General features: G+C 41.4%; 1 protein-coding gene across 2 annotated transcripts in view; it reads right to left on the reverse strand.

Annotated features, from left to right (window-relative positions):
* hm13 (histocompatibility (minor) 13) overlaps positions 1 to 22898 on the reverse strand; it is an 80199-nt gene that overhangs the window by 31224 nt on the left and 26077 nt on the right. For both annotated transcript variants that reach the window (XM_041204708.1, XM_041204707.1), the window contains exons 8-10: positions 15960 to 16043; positions 1588 to 1624; positions 370 to 472 (exon numbers count right to left, since the gene is read on the reverse strand). In XM_041204708.1, the coding sequence (XP_041060642.1) occupies positions 370 to 472; positions 1588 to 1624; positions 15960 to 16043 (224 nt within the window). The remainder of the gene's footprint in view (positions 1 to 369; positions 473 to 1587; positions 1625 to 15959; positions 16044 to 22898) is intronic.

The following is a 22898-nucleotide window of genomic DNA, read 5'->3' on the forward strand; positions in this document are numbered from 1 at the left end:
CTTTCTCAATTACTGCACCCAGAATTTTGCTGGGGGCGGGGGGGGGGAATTAAAAAGTGAATTTCAAAACACAAATCCAATAAAGGTAGTTCAGGTTATTGCATTCTTTCACAATTTTTATACCCCATCTGATAAGGTTAGCTGAGGATGATTGGCAACTGGAGACAGTATAGCAGGTTCGAGGGAGAAAATAAATCAGCAGCGGCATGTTGCGATAGGTTAAATTTGGAATATTTCGTGGGAGGACAATAAAGTCAAAGTAAAGCTAATGAAGCAGCGACCAACATTGGTTGCAAAAGTCACAAGCTGCCCAGTTTATACAACTAGAATCAAAAAGTACAAAATAGGAGACCATGAAGCACAACTCACCTGAGCATGCTTGAAAGTGTGCATTACATAAATGGTAAGTCCAAGACCAAAGACATAAGCGAAGAAGCTTGTGTAGAAGTATGTCCGACTATTCTTCTTCAAACTGGGCCAGAAGGAGTGAGGAAAAAAAAAGACAAGTTGTCAATTCTTGCAGAATATACTCATCATTTTCAGCAGAATTTTAATTTGGAAGGACATGATTAGACTGAATTTTAACACATGAGCCTCATCAGTGCAACCGCTATGTAGCCTACAAGTGTAAAATAAAAAATAAGCCAATTTTAAAATAAATTGTAGGCATTTTACTTTGTCGTTTTATGCTGCTTGATATTCCCTAGTATATTACAGGGAAAGCAAATACAGCAGCTTGGAGTTTAATCTGCCACTACTTCCTGCAATAGCGTAGCACATTCATCCAATGGGCAGAGTCACAAAGAACAAGAAGGTTCCCACGTTTTATCCGCAGTCACTGCCAAGCCAGTGCATCTTGGCCAGGATGACACGGCAACTGACCTGTGTCCCAGGTTTAGTATAGGAGGGAGTGGGGGAGATTGGGGTAGTGGTTGGAAAGGAGAACAAAAAATGTCTGGTGCAAGTACGCAACATATAGGAATAAGGTTGAGAAGCCCCTCTACTCAACATTCACCGTCTTGTCTCACATATGAAAAATACTGAGATACAGAAGGTACCATACTACATGAAAGGAATCAATGTTTTCATGGAAGGGATAAAAGGAAAGATTGTTCTTCCCTTTCTGTGAATTATAAAAATAAAAATATGCAAGTGAAACTGGTGTGCACAAAGTGGCCAACTGTAGATAATGTAATCTCCATACAATGAACATTTCCAACATTGTCAAAACGACAGAACTCCAAGTAGCTATATTATACCATAGCACATTTGAATATATTTCATTTTACATATACATACATTTCATTTATGAAGTTGCAGGTTTGCAATTGTCAGTTAAAACATTACTATCATGGGCAATTTCTATCTCCTTTAATTAAACTGTAAATGCCTTCCTTTAAACCCAAGTCAGCTTTTTCAGCTCTACTACTTTATTTGTACAATAACTGATTGTGCAGTTTTATGAGGATTAACAAACCTAGTCCACTATTAACTCACAAATATAGGGGAGATCTCTTCCCTTGTGCACACATGTGGAAGATTTTAGCTATATTCAATTTTCTTCAATCATGTATTCAAGCAGCTTACCTCACATCAAAACGAAGCAGAAGAGCAATGAAGATGCCTAAGGTTAGAGAAAAAAATAGAATTAGATTTCTCTCTAAACAGAATTGCAATGTGATTACAGTTAACTTTGATCTTGGAAGGGTCACCAAATATCCAATGCATCACCACCATCAGATTTGAATTATTAAAATACATAATGAGCTCAGAACGGCTTAGGTGTTAAAGTAGCTTAAAGTAGCATCCCCATTATCCCCAACACAGGCTGGAATCCAGTTAGACATATATCATTATTTTTCTTTGGCTCCACCACTTCTTACATATCTGGAGTAGACCTCCATGATATTCAGAGTCTTTCTGCTACCTCCCCAAAGAGGCAATTCTTCATGCATGAGCCAAGATGGTGAGGGTCAGCATTACACACAACTGTAGAGAACATTTCAACCAAGACCAATCCTGCCATCACCTGATGCTTCCCTGTCAGCTCCGCAGGAATCAATAGGTAGTATCAAGAGAAGGAATACATGATCATTTTCCCAGCCCCATTCTCTGGGAGAATAATCCTAACTATAACACTACTACTGCTGCCCCAATGGAATTAAAGTCACTTTTACATGGCTCATGCTGCCAGAGCTGAACACAAGATGATTACTGAGGTGCAAGGACATTTGGCCCATCTTAATTACTTCATCGAGAGAGACCTTAAAGTATCCCCTTCGTTTCTTAAATGAGACCATGGTTTTAATCTCCAATATACTACCTATAAGTCTATCTCATATATTGAGTATTGCTGAAAAAAAGAGATATGTCTAAGTTTCTTGTCTTGCACTCATCAGGACATTCAGGAATACCAATGTAGGGGGGGAAAACAAAAAATTTTACTGTATGTGAAGAGAGTGTCAATTGGTTGGCAAGTGGCATTGCCCTGAGGATTGAGTCAGCAAATGGCTGGCAATCTTAAATTGGTTGTCAGCATAATTCTTAGCATATTAAGAATTATTTAGCAAATGTTGTCCAATCGCAGAATCACACCTAACGTTGGACACTGTTTCGCAAGATCGTCAGGCGGGCTTGCAATGTGGCGCATGTGTGTGCACTGGAAGCTAAATATATTAATACACAGGACCCTATTCTTTACAGACAGAAAGAGCATGTATGCACATTGCGCCTGTTCAGCTAAACAAAATAAGTGACAGCCATTTGCTGACTCATTTCTCAGGGCAATGCATTGACCAATCTGGGTCAAGCTGCCTGGTTTAAATTTCAAACAATGCCTGGTAGTTAACTGTCAATCACCTTCAGTGGTGCATTCTCCATGGCAACGCCACTTGCCAATTAGCAATCTCTTCACATACCAGTATAAATTGTAATTTTCTCCCCTTATATTGGTATTCTTGCGAGATGAGTGCAAGACGAAAATCTTGGACATGTCTCTTTTTTTCAACAATGCTCAAGTGCTGTACTACCAAACAAATATATTGAGTACCCATTCTATGAAGAACAATCCTGATCAAACTTAAAATTGTTTCATATAAATCTATTTAATATCATGTACTTAGTTCAAGCTTGTCAATTTTCAGTGTACGTTTATTCAAAATACTCAGCATTTATTTATACTTTTTAAAAAAGATTATTTCCTTGCGAAACAACTGAATTAATTACAAATATATGAATTAGGAGAAGCAGGCCACTCAGCCCCTCGAACCTGCTGTGCCATTCAATAAGATCATGGCTGATGGCTGATCTGAATTTGACCTCAACTTCACATTCTTGCCTACCCCGATAACCTTTCACTCCCTTGCTGATCAAGAATCTATCTAGTTTTCAAGGGCTCTGCCTCAACCACCTTTTCAGGAAGAGAATTCCAAAGTCTCACAACCCTCAGAGAAACATTTCCTCATCTGTCCTAAATGGGTGACCCATTATTTTGAAATAGTGACCCCGAGTTCTAGATTCTCCCACAAGAGGAAACATCCATTCCACATCCACCTTGTCAAGTTCCTCAGGATCCTATCAGCTTCAATCAAGTCACCTCTTACTCTTCTACACTCCAGCAAACACAAGCTTAACCTGTCCAGCTTTTCTTCATAAGACAACCACCCCCATTCTAGGTAATAACCTAATAAACCTTCTCTGAACTGCTCCTAATACATTTACATCTTTCCTTACATAAGGAGACCAATGCTGTACACAGTACTCCAGATGTGGATTCACCATTGCCTTGTGAGACTGAAGCATAACCTCCCTACTCTTGTATTCAATTCCCTTTGCAATAAACAATAACATTATTAGATTTGTGAATTACTTGCATACTAACTTATTGAGATTCTTGCTCGAGGGCACCCAGATTTCTCTGCAATCTCTCATCGTTTAGATAACTCTTTTTTTATTCATCCTGCCAAAAACGGACCATCTCATATTTTCCCACATTATACCCCATTTTTGCCAGATTGTTTGCCCACTCACCCAACGTACCCATATCCTTATGTAGCCTCCTTATTCCTCTTCAAAACTTATTTTCCTACCTATCCTTGTGTCATCAGCAAATTTAGCAACTATACCATTGGTCCCTTCATCCAAATCATTTATATAAATTGTGAAGAGTTGAGGCCCCAGTATTGATCCCTGTGGCACACCACTCGTTACATCTTGCCAACCGGAAAATGACCCATATATGCCTACTGTTTCCTGTTAGCTAGCCAATCTTCCATCCATGCCAATATGTTACCCCTTATACCATAAGTTTTTATATTCTGCAATAAGTTCTGATGAGGCACCTTATCAAATGCCTTCTGAATATCTAAGTACAATGCTTCCATCGATTCCCCTTTATTCACAGCTCCTGTTAATTCTTCAAAGAGCTCCAATAAATTGATTAAACATGATTTCCCTTTCACAAAACCATGTTGACTCTGCCTGATTACCTTGAATTTATCTAAGTGCCCTGTTATAACATCTTCAAGAATAGATTTTAACATTTTCCCTATGACAGACGCTAAGCTAACTGGCCTATATTTTCCTGCTTTCTGTCTGTCTCCCTTTTTAAGTAAAGGAATTATATGCGCTATTTTCCAATCTAATAAAACCTTCCCTGAATATAGGGAATTTTGGAAAATTAAAACCAATGCATCAACTATCTCACTAGCCACTTCTTTTAAGATCCTAGGATGAAATTCGTCAGGATCCGGGGCTTGTCAACCCACAGTTCCAATAATTTGCTAAGTACCACTTCCCTGGTGATGGTAATTTGCTCGAGTTCCTCTCTCCCTTCCAACTCCTGATTTACAGCTATTTCTGGGATGTTACTTGTATCCTCTATAGTAAAGACTGATGCAAAATACCTATTCAATACATCTGCCATCTCCTTATTGTCCATTAATAACGCCCCAGGCTCACTTTCTATAGGACCAACACTCACTTTGTTAACTCTTCTTTCTTAAATATCTATAGAAGCTCTTACTATGTCTTTATATTTTTAGCTAGCTTTCTCTCATACTCTAATTTTTCCCTCCTTATTAATCTTTTAGTCATTCCTTGCTGTTTTTTATATTCTGCCCTTCTTCTGATCAGCCGCCAACCTTTGCACACTTACATGCTTTTTCTTTAAGTTTGATACTATCTTTAACTTTTTTTAGTTAACCACGGATGGTGGGTCTTCCCAATGGAATTTTTCTCTCATTGGAATTAATCTATTCTGTAATATCATTTAAATGTCTGCCACTGCATCTTTATTGGCCTATCTCTTAACCTAAATTGCCAGTTCACTTTCGCTAACTCTGCTTTCATGCCCTTATTTAAGTTTAAAATACTCATCCTAGACCCACACTTCTCTCCCTCAAACTGAAAGTAAAATTCAATCATATTATGGTCACTGCTATCTAGGGGCACCTTCACAATGAGGTCATTAATTAATCCTATCTCATTGCACAATACCAGGTCTAGTATAACCTCCTCCCTGGTCAGCTTCAGAACGTGTTGATCTAACAAATTCTCTCGAAAACATTCTATGAATTTGTCATTTATGCTACTTTTGCCCATCTGATTGTTTCAATCTATATGTAGATTAAAATCTCCATGATATCCGTCATACCTTTCTGACAATCCCCCACTATTACTTCTTTGATGCCCCAGTCTACCATATGATTACTGTTAGGGGGCCTGTACACCACTCCCACAAGTGACTTCTTGCCTTTATCATTCCTCATCTCTACCCAAACCGCTTCTATATCCTGGTTTCCTGAATTTAGGTCAACCATTTCTATTGCATTAGTGTCCTCTTTGATAAACAGAGCCACCCCTCCACCTTTTCCTAACTTCATATCCTTCCTAAAATTCATACCCCCAATCTATGCCATCTGCAGCCATGTCTCTGTAATGGCTATTAGATTGTACTTATTTATCGCTTTTTGTACCTGTCCTACAGTGCCATGGCCAGCTTGCTCATCCAACGTGCAGACCTTGTTTTCGCCCACCCAGGCTGTGAACTTCTCAAACCTGTTTGACAAATGCAAAGTCTGAGCTTCTTCCACAACTGTCTGCTCAATTCCTTTATCTGCCTCACTCACGGTCACATCCTCCTGTCCCTCACCGTTGATGAAAACAGACAACCTTATTTTAAGAGGTGTGACCGTCTTCGTCATAACAAAGCATCCAGGTATTTCTCCCCTTCCCTTATGTTGCGCATTGTCTGCAGTTTGGCTTCCAGATCAATTCCTCTGATCTGGAATTCCTCTAACTGCTTACACTTTCTACATGTTTGTCCTGACTTGCCTTGGTGTCCAAAAGCTCCCACATTCCACAGTTACAACATAACACCTATCCTGCCATTGTTACTTATGTTATTTGCTTAATTTAATTAAATTATTTTCTTAATTAACTTAAAGTAACTCCTATGTATACTACAATTTACAATACTTAATAAATGCTTGTACCTCTGACAACTAAAATTTATACATTTCTTAATTACACAGATGTGTTTTAGGTGTTTATTCTAATTATTTGATTTTAATTTTAAAGTTTTTATTTATTTTTATTTATAGACCTACCTTAACTCCTGTGTCCTAAGCTGGCTACACACTGCCCCTAACGCAGCACTTACCGGCCAATCAACTTACAAGTTTCCTGTGATGTCACAGTTTTTAATAAACTGCTGGCTCACAGCAACTGAAATGGTGTGCGCCTCAGCTCCCGACTGTCTCCCTCAGGTCCACTCCGACTCCCGGGAAGGTAATTTGCATTAGTTCTCTTGTTTTATTGAATTTAGTCACTTTAAAGTTTATTAGCATGGTCTTGGGTTATTTCTGGCTTCCAGATCATGTTAAACTTGAACTATCCTAAAGTCCCTGTACACCAGACAATGCTCTAAGTTCTATTAAGTGTTTATTTTCTCGGCATTAATAAATACCACATCGAGATGAGTTTTGACGTACCTCCAAATAATCTCTCTGCTGGTCTCAACCAGCAATAAGTCCAAGCTAAAGTAGCAAGATTTATTGCCCTGTCATTGTTTGGACATGTTTAGCACTGAGTAAAATTTAAGAGCCATGAAGTCTTGCATCAGCTCCATTCTTAGCTATCTCAACGCCATTCATCAATTTTCTTTTCTTTGTGCCACACTTAACAATTGCTTACATGAAATTTCACCTGCCATTGTTTCTCCCACTTGCACATTTGGCCTAAATCATGCTGCCTCTTCAGTTTCTACTGCATCTCCAGTTTGGTATCATCTTGCATTGATTTTCCGAATCAGTCCATTTGTGAAAATTAGAAACAACAGTGGTCCTAACATTGAGTCTTGAGGTACCCAACTTATTACTTATCATCCACCCCTCTCCTCACCCACTAGCTGATCTACTCTAATGAGCTCTCAATTTTTTTCTACCTTGCACCCAATTTATCCTTCCCCTAGGTTTACCTTCAATTTCCACAGACTTTGAGTTTAGATAAAAGTCTTTAATGTGGATCTTTGTCAAAATCCTCTTTGAAGTCAAGGTATACCATGCAAGGCTTTCCACAGTCTATTTAAATGGTACCCTCCTCAAAAATGTTGGAGGTCAGTCAGGTAGCCTCTCTTTCCGGATCCATGTTGACTGCCGTTTACTAGGTTTTACCTAGATAATTCTCATTGCAAGTGATAATAGCTGTCAATGAATGGAAGCAAAATTAATGAGCCGTGGTTACTACGTCTGTTTTTGTTACCTATTTGGACCTTGATGATATCCTCGCTGCTGTCCCAAAAGAAGAAAAGATCATCTTTCCGGGGGACTTTAATGTCTGTGGCTCCAATGTCTGGAGCAAAACCATTGGGAAAAATGGGGTGGGAAAAGCAATGTAAGTGGTGTCCTCGTGCTGACAAAGTGCTCAGCGTGGCCTCATTAAAACAAATACCCTTTTCTGCCAGAAGTACAAATCCAAAACCACAAGAAGACATCCTAAATCAAAGCATGGCATCTCATTAATTACATAATTGCTCAGTTCAAGATTTAAATGAAGCCTGTATCACGCGATCCATGCAGGGGACTGATGGTGCCTGCTGGACAGGTCATAGGCTGTTTAATCAGTGAAAAATAGCCACCGAGCACCAAGACATTCAAGGCCCAAATGTCTAAGATGAAGATGTCTCAGCCGTAAAGCAGCCAATGAAAAAGTGGAATTCCAAGTGTAACTCACAATCAACCTGGAAAAACTTCGTACCCAACTCAATTTCGGAATAGTGGGATCAAATACAGTGCTGTACTAGACTCCTGTGGCCAGACCGTTGGGTTAGAGCATCGTTGACACCAGGACTGGTTCGATGAAAATTACTGCCGAAATACGTGAACTCCCGGAACAAAATTGAGCAGCCTTCATCGCCTGGCGGAACAACCCAAGGCTGCAAGTCAAGAAGTCACATTCCAACAGCTCAAGGCTGACACCCAAAGACAAATCCAGAAGGCACCGGCCATTTGGTGGGAAGAGAATGCCCAAGAGATCCAACAATATGCTGACCATTGTCACATGCAAAGCTTTTTTGAAGGTACCTGGACAATTTACAGGCCAAGATCAAATGGACAAAATCCTCTTCACTCAGTTGATAGTGTTTCTCTTCTTGATGATGACAATACCATCCATCAACACTGAAAAGAAAATTTTCAACAAGTTCTCAGCCGTGAATCCACAGCATCAGCTGATACTCTCCAGGTTATCCCCTGTACAGCACCCTGTACAATCCACGGGTAAACCATCATCCATTGGAGAGCTGCAACAAGCAGTCAAATGGATGAAAAAAAAAACCCAACAAAGCCTGTGGCCCTCAATGGCATTCCAGCTGAAAGTTGGTGGGCTTTTGTTCATATCAAGACTCCACGCATTCATTCCGCAGATTTGGGAGGGAAAAGAACGCCTCTCCCCACCCCAATTTCATGGGCAGAATTTTCGGGTCGGCAAGCGGGGGCGGGGCACGTTCGCCGACACTTAATATGACGGGCGGTGGTGTTGGGTGGGCGTCCTGACGTCACTGCGCATCATTTAGGTTTTCAGTTCGGCGGGCGCGCAGCCAACTGAGCTGCCCGTCCAACCTTAAGGTCGGCAGGGGGGGAGCGGTGCAAGCGAAGAACCCAGTCGGCCTTCGCATTTTTCATGGAACCTCATCCACGGGCGGGATGAGGTTTCATGGAGGCTTTACAAATTAAATAAATTTTCTCATTAAATGTTCCTTGACACGTCCCAGCTCATGTGACACTGTCACATGAGGCGGCATGTCTTAAAATATTTTTTCTTTATTTAAAGTTTTAAACCTTAAACTAATCTCCCTGAGATTTCTTCGCTTTTTCGTACACATGCCCCGACTCAGAGAAATCCCCTCCCCTCCCCCCCACCCGCACAGGGAGCGCTCAGCACTTCTGGGCGCGCGTCACGCTGGGCGGGCCTCAATTGGCCCACCCACGTAAAATGGTGGCGCAGCCACGATTGGGTTCACCCCAGCACAACGCCCCGATGGGGGAAAGTTCTCCCCCATGAATGTAACAATTCTAAATACAGGGGGTCCTTACTTAAAGCTGTGGTTGCATTCCTGAAAATTGCAACTTTTAAGCCAAAGGACTTTAAGTGAGTCATAGATTCCTATGGGAACCTATGCTAAAGCAAGATTTGGGTCCTTTGGATATTTCCTGCCTGGAAAAGCCAATGTCTAAGTTGAAATACTGTACCAAAAATGTGCAACACTGTGCATTCATAGCTGAAATAACTTGAACAATAAAATAAAGCACTGAAAAAAATGCAATATACAATGTAAAATGTTCTTTAAAAATTACAGTACACCCACCTACAGTACTTTTAGACTGACCGGGCTCCATCAAGTGGCAGAAGCTGGTCAATGCAGATAGCTGCTGAAGTCCTAGCACTAGCTGCACAGACCAATTCCTTCCATTAGATGAAGATGAGGACTTGTGTGAGCTCAGCAGTGCATCCAGCAGCAGGAGCCAGGAGACCACCAGCGGGCGCAGGCACCAGCAGGCGCAGGCACAGGGTTGACAACAAAAGTTTAAGCGCTGCAGGAAAGATCATGTGAGCAGTCAAGCCACAGAAGAGGAAGTCTGTGGCAAATGATGTGAAAGTGAAACTGGCAACATTAAATAGATATATTGACATTACTTTATTAAGCACGTTAAACAGGGTCTTACTGTATCTTCAATAAGGTTCATAAATCATGCTGTGGAAACTATTGAGGTATTTCCCTCTTAACCAAAACAGGGAAAATCCTGACTCATTCGCCCGAATTGCCTACTTCCTGTGGCTGAGGAAATCCTCCCCGAGATAGTGTGGCTTTAGACCTTCCAAAGGAACTTTACCATAGTCTTTGTTGGCAGAAACTACAAGGAAAATGTTGAGAACAATGCCCTCTTCATTGCTTTCATTGACCTGGCCAAAGCATTCGACTCAGTAAATCACGAGGCTCTGTGGATTGTACTCCAAAGATTTGGATGTCCAAGAAACTTCCTCAGAATCCTGAAACTGATGATATGACTCCAACTGTCTTGAGTGGGAGATCTGGAACAGACACCTTCAAAATCCAGACCAGTATCAAGCAAGGCTGTTTGATAACCCCTATACTATTTACATTCTACCTGACAGTGGCAATTCACTTCACCAATTCACCTTCTGGTGTCAACACCAAATACCATCCAGATGGAAAACTCTTTAAACTCAATCACCTCTGTGCCAACACTAAACACTCTACTACAGGCATACGTGATACACAGTTTGCGAGTGACTACAGTGTCATTGCCTGCTCTGCATCAGGTTTGCAAACCACCCTCAATCCCATTAATTCTATATACAAAGAACTCAGCTTCTCCTTGGATATTGCCAAAACAAAACTACTTTCAACCCAGACCTGGTCAGCCAAATAGTCTACCCCCCATATATGTTGTAGGAGACACTCTGGAGCAAGTTGAGCACTTGCCATGCTTTGCCAGCCACCTTTTTCAAAAGGTCACTATTGACAGGAGATCTAACACCAGATTAGCTGCATCAGCTCAGCCCTTCTACAAACTACACCAGCCAGTTTTTGGCAACTAAGACCTCCGCAAGTCAACAAAAGTCCTAGCAGACAGAGCAGTTGATGTCACGGCACTCCTTCACTGCAGTAAGGTCTGGACTATGTCAGTGACACATAATAGCACTAGAGAAATTGCATCAGTTATGCCGCTGCTGCATCCTCCAGATTCAATGGGAGGACCTAATAAACACTTGTGTCCTTCTCAAATCCAGCGCCATAAGTATTCAAAGCTCCTGAAAAATCAACTTTGATGGACACTGGTGAAAGGCCAATGTCCCAGGGTAGGACAAAGAAAACACTCAAGCTCTCCTTGAAGAACGGCAGCATTGACATTAATGAGCGGGGGGAGTTTGATAACAATCGTTCAAAATGGCGACAACTTGTCCATCAAGCTGCATCATGCTTTGAGTCACATCATCTTAATGAGGCAAAGCGACAGCAGGGAAGGAAAGAAAAGGAAGCAAAACCTGCACTCTGGATCCCACTACCATTATGCGATGTCCTGTCCCACGTGCCCAAAGATCCATTGGTCAAGAATCAGCATGCTCAGTCACATGAAGACCCATGGCAGAAACTCATGACCCGAGTAGAAGTCATCCTTGAATCGAGGGGCAGCTGATGACAATCGATATGGGCATTATGGTAGGTTTCCAATCTACCGTGATTACAGAAATTTAGAATAATTAACCTATTAACTTTAATACCCAGTTCAGCATTCAGTACCCAGTGAGCATTTTCAAACTATGACAAGAAAAGATCAGCTGAAGGAACACTTCTACACCAAGTAAAATTTGATTATTAAGGTGAATATTTTTATTTAATTAGTTATCTTTCCTGTTGCCACAATGATTCAGGCTGCCTGTATGCAAATAACTCTCCAATTCCCTGAATGTTTTTATTGCAACAATTACTTCTGATTGAAAACTGCACCTCTCAAACAGCAGTTTGTTTCAGATTATTAGCATCCACACAGATTTGTAAATAGTCAGTGCATAACTAGAGGCAACATCTCTCCAGAAACAAATCAAGACAATGAATGAATGAAGCGCAAGGTTAAGATCTTTGTAGATACAGGCAGCCAATTACTGGATTTAATTAACCCAAATCATTCACTCAATCACAAGTGATGTTTTTAGCAGCAAGATGTCAAACACATGTGGAAAACATCACAATAAAGCATCACACTGGGGAGAAACACATTCCTGTCACTTGTTTGTCCAGTGTGGTTTTTGGTCCCTGCTCCAAACTCTCTTCCCATCAACTTCATCCCTCTCCCTGGCAACAGTCTGAGGTTAAGCCAGTCTGTTCGCAACATTGGTGTCACATTTGATCCCAAGAGGAGCTTCTGACTCCACATACATGCCAGCAACAAGACCACTTATTTTCCACTTCCTAACATGGCCCGACTTCGCACCCTCAGCTCATCTGCTGCTGAAACCCTCATTCATGCCTTTGTTTCCTCTAGACTAGACCATTCAAACACACTTGTGGCGGGTCTCACACATGTTGCGCTCCGTAAACTTGAAGTCATCCAAAACTCTGCTGCCCGTATCTTAAAACTGGGTCAGTGTTCTCTCCAGCTTCAAGGATTATGAGATGAAACTTACAAAATTCTTACAGTGTGTGACAGGGTCGATGTGGATGGCTGCAGAAGGATTTGGACAGATTAAGAGAATGGGCAAAGAAGTGGCAGATGGAATACAACGTGGGGAAGTGTGAAGTCATGCACTTTGGTAGGAAGAATAGAGGCATAGACTATTTTCTAAATGGGGAGAGAATTCAGAAGTCTGGAGTGCAAAGGGACCAGGGAGTCCTAGTCCAGGATTCTCTTAAGGTTAACTTGCAGGTTGATACGGTAGTTAGGAAGGCAAATGCAATGTTGGCATTTATTTCGAGAGGACTAGAATATAAAAGCAGGGATGAGCTGCTGAGGCTTTATAAGGCTCTGGTCAGACCACATTTAGAATATTGTGACCAATTTTGGGCCCCGTATCTCAGGAAGGATGTGCTGGCCCTGGAGAGGGTCCAGAGGTGGTTCACGAGAATGATCCCAGGAATTAAAGGCTTAACATATGAGGAACATTTGAGGACTCTGGGTCTATACTCGATGGAGTTTAGAAGGATGAGTGGGGGGGGGGGGGGATCTGATTGAAACTTACAGAATACTGAGAGGCCTGGATAGAGTGGACGTGGGGAACATGTTTCCATTATTAGGAGAGACTAGGACCCGAGGGCACAGCCTCAGAGTAAAGGGAAGACCTTTTAGAACAGAGATGAGGAGAAACTTCTTTAGCCAGAGCGTGGTGAATCTATGGAATTCATTGCCACAGAAGGCTGTGGAGGCCAGGTCATTGCGTGTATTTAAGACCGAGATAGAAAGGTTCTTGATTGGTAAGGGGATCAAAGGTTACGGGGAGAAGGCGGGAGAATGGGGTTGAGAAACTTATCAGCCATGACTGAATGACAGAGCAGACTTGATGGGCCGAATGGCCTAATTCCTGCTCCTATGTCTTATGGGATGTCCCCTAGAACCAGGGGGCATAATCTCAGAATAAGGGGTAGGCCATTTAAGACTGAGATGAGGAGGACTTTCTTCATTCAGAGGGTGGTGAATCCTTGGAATTCTCTACCCTAGAGGGCTGTGGAATCTCAATCATTGAGTATATTCAAGACATAAATCAATAGATTTCTGGATACTAATAACATCAACGGATATGGGGATAATGCAGGAAAGTGGCACTGAGGTAGGTGATCAGCCATGATCTAACAGAATGGCAAGGCAGGCTCAGCAGGCCGAACGGTCTACTCCTACTCCTATGCTCCCAACTTGCAGCAAGCCCTGTTCCATTATCACCCCGCGCTCATTAACCCACAGAGACTCTCCGTGATGCAATACCTTGATTTTAAAATTCTCATTCTTGTTTTCAATTCACTCCATGACATTGTCCCTCCCTATCGCTAATCTCCTCCAATCCCACAACACCCCAAGATATCTGTGCTCCCCTAATTCTGGACCCTTTTGCATTTCCAACTATAACTGCTCCACCATTGGTGGCCATGTCTTCAGTTGCCTAGGTCCCAAGCTCTGGAATTCCCACCCTACACCTCTCTGCCTCACAGAGATAAAAACAAAAAAACTGCGGATGCTGGAAATCCAAAACAAAGCTTATATTTCAGCTCTTTCCTGGACTCGAACTCAAGTTCTGTCGAAGGGTCATGAGGACTCGAAACGTCAACTCTTTTCTTCTCCGCCGATGCTGCCGGACCTGCTGAGTTTTTCCAGGTAATTCTGTTTTTGTCTCTGCCTCACAACCTTGCTTTCCCTCTTTAAAACATACCTCTTTGACCAAGCTTTTGGTCATCTGACCTAATATTTCCTCATGTGACTCAGCATCAATTTATTTTATAACGTCTTGGGACATTTAATTACATTAAAGGCACGATATAAATACAAGTTGTTGTTGCTTTTGATGTTATGGAATACAACTCTCGTTTAATAGTGTTACACACCCTCCTCTGCTTTCACAGAGTTTTTGGAACTAAGGTGCACATCCCAGATGAAATCCTAGACTTGGTCGTATCCTTCTGTAGCTTTGAGGGACAAAGCATTAGATCAAGAACCTTTGGAAAACTGATTAAAGAAATGGAAGTGGATTTCTACAAACATTAAAAACTTTTAACCAGCTTGCCAAACAATCCTGACAAAAGCAAACTCTCACTTGTTCTTATCCATCTGTGAGCCACAGAATCACTCCATATCAGTGTTGCAACATCTACCAGAGAACCACCTCAAGAGCCACTGATATTAGCAAGATTTCTGGGTAGTCCAAACTCACTAGGCTTCTCCCTTCTAATGGGAAGAACTGCACCTGAAAATACTGAGCATTAGCACATCTCAAACTGAATTCTACTCAATAGGAATTGGTTCTGAATACCACCCTTGTCTGTTGCACGACCATTATCTAGGCTCTGCCATGCAGAATTCACTTCTTCCCATCCAACTAGCTCATTAAGAACTTATATCTGTGCAGCACACTCCAAAATTCACGTGGAAAGTTCTTTAGAATGGGGATTGGGAAAATTACAAAGAATGTACAGCACAGAAAATGGTCATTCTACCCAATTAGTCCATGCTCTATATGAACCTCCTCCCAACTCCTTTTCACCCAATTCTGTCAGCAAAATCCTCTATTCCTTTCTCTCTCATGTACTTATATAGCTTTCCTTAAATGCCTCTATGCTATTTGTTTTAAGTGCTCCTGTGGTAATCTATCCCTGGGTAAAGAAGTTTCTTCTCTACATCTAGTCTATTAAACTTCTTCATAATCTTAAAGATCTCTGTGAGATCACCCCTCACCCTTCACTTTTCCAGAAAGAAAGAGCCCCCACCAACCTGTTCAATCTTGCATGACAACTATAACATCTCAGTTCTGGAGCCATCTTTTACAATGCAGTTAAATTGGTCTAATAGATCATCTGGATATTCTTATATCTGTGCATTAGACAATTTATTACACCTAATGGTGCCAATATCAAGCAATGTAACACTGAACACAGAGTCTTACATCTCTCTCTGTAATACTCTCCCAAATCACATTGGCAATTGGCTCCCAAGTTGTAATGCAACTATGTCATTGTTGCACTTTGCGAAACATGAAAACGGCAGTATAATTGTTTCCAGAAAACCATGTGAGACTTGGAAGCTGTTGCAGGAATACAAGGTCATTCAAGTTCATGCATTAAAATTGCTCATGCATTAAACTCGAAGTTGATTGGTCAGATAGACTAGAGAATCGGTTCAGTTGAGAGCAAAGTATAGAACACACAGGATTCCCTCATTGAAAATTCACTCTCTTACCTGGAATGACAATATCCCCCAAGCCGAGCATGGCAAAGTTATCGGCTGCAAGCCCTTTCTCGAGAAGGTCTTGAGGGAAAACCACTAAAAAGATAAAATCAGAGAAAATACTCAAAACTTCCATCCGGCTTTCAGTTCAAGGTACAGAACAGTAATGGGGCAAAAGCAAAATACTGCAGATGCTGGAAATCTGAAACAAAAACAGAAAATGCTGGAAAAACTCAGTAGGTCTAGCAGCATCTGTGGAGAGAGAAACAGTTAACCTTTCAAGTCTGTATGAGCCTTCTTCAGGGAAAGAAGGGGGAATGGGAGAGGCCAGTGAGATAGAATTGGCCTTAACTTTCAAATAAAAAGAAAAAAGAAAGACATACTTGCATTTACATATCACATTTTACAACCACTGGATGGCTCAAAGTGCTTTACAGCCAATTAAGTACCTTTCAAGTGTAGTCACTGTTGTAGGAAACAAGACAACCAATTTACGCACTGAAACCTCCATAATCAGCAATGAGATAATGACCAGATAATCTATTTATTTTGTCATGTTGATTAAGTAGTGGCCAGGACATCAGGGATAACTCCCATGCCCCTCTTTGAAAATAGTGCCACATAATCTTTCACAACCACCTGAACACCAAGTGGGACCTTGGTTTAACATCTCATCCGAAAGATAGAGCAACCGACTGTGCAGCACTCCCTCAGTACTGCGCTGGAATGTCAGCCTTGAATTTTGTGCTCGAGCCCTTGAGTGGGGCTTGAACCCAGAAACTTGTTACTCCAAAGCAAGACTGCTACCAACTGAGCCACAGTCGACACTGTGAAGGAAAAACACAGGTTTCCCAAATGGCTAATCAGTGACCCTGCTAGAAATGCACATGTAAATGTACACTTGCAGATAGTGCTCGCCTCCACCCCCATTGCAAACAAATAGCTTGCCAACACTCACTGCTGAGATTTAACCACGAGGAAGAATTGCCACTTTAGGCAAGTTGGAGGAGGGCTATTGGCACCTGCGGATAGCACCCAAACCACAAGTCAGCATCTTTAGTTGGGCCAGTGAGAAATATGGCAGCAGTGATGTGGAGGGTTGGGGGGGGGGGGGGGGGGGGGGGCATGGAGAAGAGGAGGGGAGGAAGGGATACAAACTCAATTAAAAAGGAGCAAACTTTCACAATGTGTTCTGTACACTCCTGTGCCAGAGTGTATAAACACTGAGCAGCTGGAGTGTCCGGCATCCTACAAGAGGAATGTTTGCTTTTATACCTTCATTCCAATTCGTGCTGTGCACAGTGATACTGCAGAACCACAGGCCATCTGGAATCCAACCACCAGCCAAAGTAATAACATGCATTTTGCTGACAGTTCCTAATTCTGCTCTTTTACCGCTGTATTGGTAAGCAGCAGGGGACCAGCTCAGCCAAATGGATCAAAAACAAAATCTGTTTATAAACTCTCCTCTTACAGGAAGTAAGAGATAGGGATTCCTAATGAAGTCACTGTAAGGCCTTTTATCATAATTATGTAAATGATATTTTGAAAGCTTGGAAAATACCAGATGCAAAAAGAAAACAAAAAATTGAAATAGAAAGTTTTTACAATTATTATACATTCCTGCATACATCCCCACTGAGAAACCATGGGGGATTAAGAATGCAATTTAATTGCCTCCTGGCCCAGGTATGAAGTGCATGTGTTTAAGAGCTTATTATAGAAGAACATTTAGAAACCAACCCCTTATCCTTGCAATTCCAAGTCGCTTATCCCTTTACTTCTCTCTCAAAGATTTTCAATTGTAAAATGCAAAGCCACCCTACATCTCTCAAAAAAAAAATCCTGTTGGACTCTCCAGATGGAAGATCATGTCAACAAATTCCGGATTTTAAAATTCTCATCTGTTTTCAAATCCCTCCATGGCCTCATCCCTCCCTGTCTTGGTAATCTCCTCTGACCCATTATCTCCAGGATATCTGCGTTCCTTTAATTCTGAATTACCTGGAAAAACTCAGCAGGTCTGGCAGCATCGGCGGAGAAGAAAAGAGCTGACATTTTGAGTCCTCATGACCCTTCAACAAAACAGTTCTGCTGAAGGGTCATGAGGACTCAAAATGTCAGCTCTTTTCTTCTCCGCCGATGCTGCCAGACCTGCTGAGTTTTTCCAGGTAATTCTGTTTTTGTTTTGGATTTCCAGCATCCGCAGTTTTTTGTTTTTATTCCTTTAATTCTGGTCTATTGCACATTCCCAATTTTAATTGCTCCACCATTGGTACCTAGGGAACTGAATACATGGCCACCAATCTCTGGAATTCCCTCTGCCCACCTTGCCACCTCACTTTCCTCCTTTAAAGATACTCCTTAAAACCTACTTATTTGACCAAACCTTTGGTCATCTGACTTAAGATCTCTTTATCCGGCTTGGTGTCATATTTTGTTCTATGAAATGAAATGTTTAAGGAGGTTTTAGTACGTCGAATTATAAGCTGTTATTATCTGTGCTGAAACAACCTGCCCGCAGTTTCAAAACACGGCAAAATGCACGAATTAGGCCACCGCAGGTTTCAATTGCAAGCTTAAAGTGCCAGAGAAATGAAAACTTACATAAAGGCTAACCTCACTGAATTTGATATAGACTGCAAAAATGATGTTTCAAATATTCACAAATAGGGGAATTAAATGTTCATACACAATCAAGATACAGCAGCCCAATTCATCACAACCACTGGAAAATTTTCTTCACTTTGAGTTGAAGGCACGGAAGATGCTTTAGTTCTTCTGCCACGTGACTGCTTTGTTCACAAGTGAGTCATGGAGTGAGTCCATGGGCCAAAAAAAAATCCACTGCCCAATTTGAGCTGCAATAGCAAGAGCGTTCTTCCCATATCACAACTGGGGCTCTCACCAGTTGATGGGCTACAACCCAAGAGAGAGAAGTAGCTTCATCGACACCATTTCATACAATGAAATTTATTCATTGTACAACAAGGTGATATCAATTTCACTCATTTACTCACAATAGCTGCGTATTTTTTTAGTCCCAAAAAATTCTGCCAACAGGTTTGGACAAATACAATTAGTTTAGAAGAATATAGCATGACAAAACATGCAAATTTTAAATCCAGGAAGTGATGCATCTGGAACATATGAAATTGAACCAAATTCCAGTATAGGAGAGCTCCCTCTACAGGATGTACGTTGTACAGCTTAAATAATGTTACTCTGGAAATCCGAGCAGAAACCACCTTGAAACGATAATAAAAGGAAGTATATATTACAATGTGTCAGAATTCATTGCCACATGGTAAATAATAACTATTAGAAATAGACCAAAGGTTAGCCAAAAGGTTCCATAAAAATAATTGGCTACATTGTAGGTGTCAGCTGTGGCTCAGTTGGTAACACACTCACCTGAGTCAGAAGGTTATGGGTTCAAGCCCCACTCGAGGACTTGAGCACAAAAATCTAAGCCTGACAGTCCAGTGCAGTACTGAGGGAGTGCTGTACTCGACACAGTGCTGCCTTTTGGATGAGATGTTAAACACAGGCCCTGTTGTCCTCTCAGGTGGATGTAAAAGTTCCCATGGCACTATTTGAAGAAAAGCCGGGGAGTTATCCCCAGTGTCCTGGCCAATATTTATCCCTCAATCAAAATCGCACACAAAAAAGAGATCCACTCATTATCACACTGTTGTGTCTAACCTGGCTGTCCCATTTCCTACAACAGTGATTACACTTCACTTTAGGATGTTCTGTGGTTAAGGCACGATATAAATGCAAGTCTTTTTCTTGCCTATATAAAAACAAAAAACTGTGGATGCTGGAAATCCAAAGCAAAAACAGAATTACCTGGAAAAACTCAGCAGGTCTGGCAACATCGGCAGAGAAGAAAAGAGTCGATGTTTCGAGTCCTCATGACCCTTCAACAGAACTGGAGTTCTGTTGAAGGGTCATGAGGACTCGAAACGTCGACTCTTTTCTTCTCCGCCGATGCTGCCAGACCTGCTGAGTTTTTCCAGGTAATTCTGTTTTTGTTTTTTCTTTTTCTTGCCAGTGGTTGCTGTGCAATAAATGTCCTATTTGATTATGTCTTTGCCATTGGTTAACTCCTTGACTAATTCAGAAGCAATAGTGAACATACAGTGTACATATTTCTCAGAAGGGCTGTTCTAGGCTAGAATCTAAATTTGACTGTTCAATTAACAGAGCAAAATGCAATTGCTTTCTTTCAGTGGAGTAGGGTAGGTAAAAGAAGGGAACAACATCAATTTCATTGTTTGTACTAAAATCCTGGGTGCCACACTGGAGAGGCAATTGTATCAGTGAGTTTAATTGATAACTTTTTCCTCTCCCATGCATGTCTCCAATCTTTTCCTTTCCCAAATACACCTCTGAAAGTGATTACAATCCTAGCACTCCTAACACCACTCCGGTTAAAATTAAACTATAATCAGTGTGGCTCAGCTACCCAATAGATAAGCTCAAGAGTTATCAGGGGAGCTACCACTACTTAGAACCGAGGTGGGTAAACTGTTCAGCTGGACGGCCAATTCTGGGTATGGAAGTTGTATGGGTGGGAGGCCGGCCATAAGGTTCAAGCAATAAAGATAAATTTTGGTACAAATAAACAAAAGCTTCATTATGATAATTATACCATCATGACGATGCATTACATAAAATAACAAAACGAGACATACCCTCTCTTTCACATCCTCTTGTCTGAATGCAGACAATGCATTTGGTCATCCCTCTTTACAATATCAAAGCCCAGTGTCATTCTTTTTCTCTCTCCACAGATGCTGCCTTTCCTAATTTTCAATTTTCTTAAAACATAAAACCTTAAACCTAAAAAACTACACAGTCTTCACTTTATTACATTCATCATCCCTCTTCTAAAAATCTCAACCTTAGATGCACCTCTGGCAGGAACAGGAGATGGTTTTTCAACTCTTATTTTCAGAAGTGCACAGACAACTAATCATTGATATCTGTCTCGAAATGTTAAACAAAAATTGCTTGTGGAGACCTTCAGCCATACGTATCTTGGGACTCACTGTATGTAGCAGCATTTATTTGATATTTCAATCCCTTATCCACCAGCAAAACTGTACACCAACCTTTTGCTGGGTCTACAAATCTATTACTCTCTAGTTCTTTTGACATCAGCTCAAATCAGTGTCCTCTGGTTATCAACCCTTTTTTTATTCTTTCACAGGATGTGGGCATCGTTGGCTATGCCTGCATTTATTACCCATCGCTACTTGCGGTGGTGCTGAGCTGCCGCCTTGAACTGCTGCAGTCCATGTGATGTAGGTAGTACACTCACTGTGCTGTTAAGAAGGGGAATGTCACCAGAAAAAAAATTTCTCCTCAGTTGCCCAATCAATACCATTCATAATTTTGAGCACCTCTATTAAATCTAGCCTCAACTTTCTCTGCTCTCAGGAGAATCACCCCAGTTTCCCACCTCCCAATTGAACTTCTACATCTGTGGTATTATAAAAGTGGCTATAGGAATTTATGATGCAAAAAATTGATAGGACATACAAATGCAAGCTTTTTGAATAAATTATAGTTATATAACCATTTTAATAGGTTAAAGCACTCTTCTGTGTATTACAATGCCAATGCAGATCAGAAGGTCCCAGGTTCAAATCCTGCACCAATAGTGCCAAACCTTAGCACGTCTTAGTGATGAAGTGAGAAAAATGGGGAAACAAAACAATTTAAGAATTGGTTTTTCGTAAGGAGTACAGGTACAGTGTCTCAAAACCGACAACCTCTGGACCAAGACCATGCCAGGTTTCAGATCGGGCCATGGGTGGCTCAGGTCAAGTCAGGTTGGGTGGGGCAAAGGGTTACTCGGAGTGCGGGAACAGAACAGCAAGCAAGTGGTGAAGGGGATAACTAGTCATGCGCCACACTGCACCAATGCAGCGCCTTGATGCAAGCAATTCTAAAAATGTTCAGCATTCAGACAAATCAAATTTTTGGACAGCCAGATTTGAGACACTACTGTATTAAAACCCAAGTGAAAAACGTGTTGAAGTTTTGAAATTGCAGTGTATATACTTGCAAAACCTGAAAAGCAAAAACTGCAGTAATCAAACTTGAAAGCACATTTAGCTGTGCTGTTCTCACTGCTCCACCACGTGAGTTGCCCCTTTAACTTGGTGGCCACACACACTCAAGAAAAGGCCATCTCTGGCCTCAAATCACTAGCCAACTCCAATTACCCTGAAGTACTTCCCTTGAAGTTCCCCATAGAATTTGCATTTTAATTTCACAACTGCTGACGCTCATCAGCCAGGTGCCAGAAACAGTTGCGTTTGTGCAGGTCCTCACATTGCTGCTCAGCATATGTCTGAGATGCACCTTACCTGTTGAAACTGCAGGCCAGATTAGAATGTCCTGCAGGCCACAGTTTGCCTAGGTCTGATTTAGAGCGATATGTACCACACTGACTGCATTTACCAGAACAAATCTTGCTGCCGGGCTTCTGCAACTGGAATATACATAGCTACCTGGTTGGTTCCTCTACCCCTGGCTAAATTGTCCTCTTAATGAAGAAGTGCTGAACTAATAATCAAAACTCTGCCCAAACAGCTAAACATTGGGAACCCCCACTTGAAGGTATAAATTGAAATATTTCTAGTTAACTACCAATTTCACCCTCCTGGAAATAGAGACTCACTTCAGTGCATAGTTACAACAGGTACAGTAGCTCAGTGGTTATGTTACTGAACTAGGAATACAGAGGCCTGGACTGAAGACCCTGATACACAAGTTCAACTGAATTTATTTAATTAAATACATTTGAAATAAAATGCTAGTATCAATAAGTGACCACTTGACTATTGGATTGTCATTAAAACCCATCTGATTCACTAATGTCCTTTTGAGCTGTAAATCTGCCATCATTCCCCAGTCTGATTCAAATGCGACCCC

This window comes from Carcharodon carcharias, chromosome 14, assembly GCF_017639515.1.
Source record: "Carcharodon carcharias isolate sCarCar2 chromosome 14, sCarCar2.pri, whole genome shotgun sequence".
Classification (NCBI taxonomy): Eukaryota; Metazoa; Chordata; class Chondrichthyes; order Lamniformes; family Lamnidae; genus Carcharodon; species Carcharodon carcharias.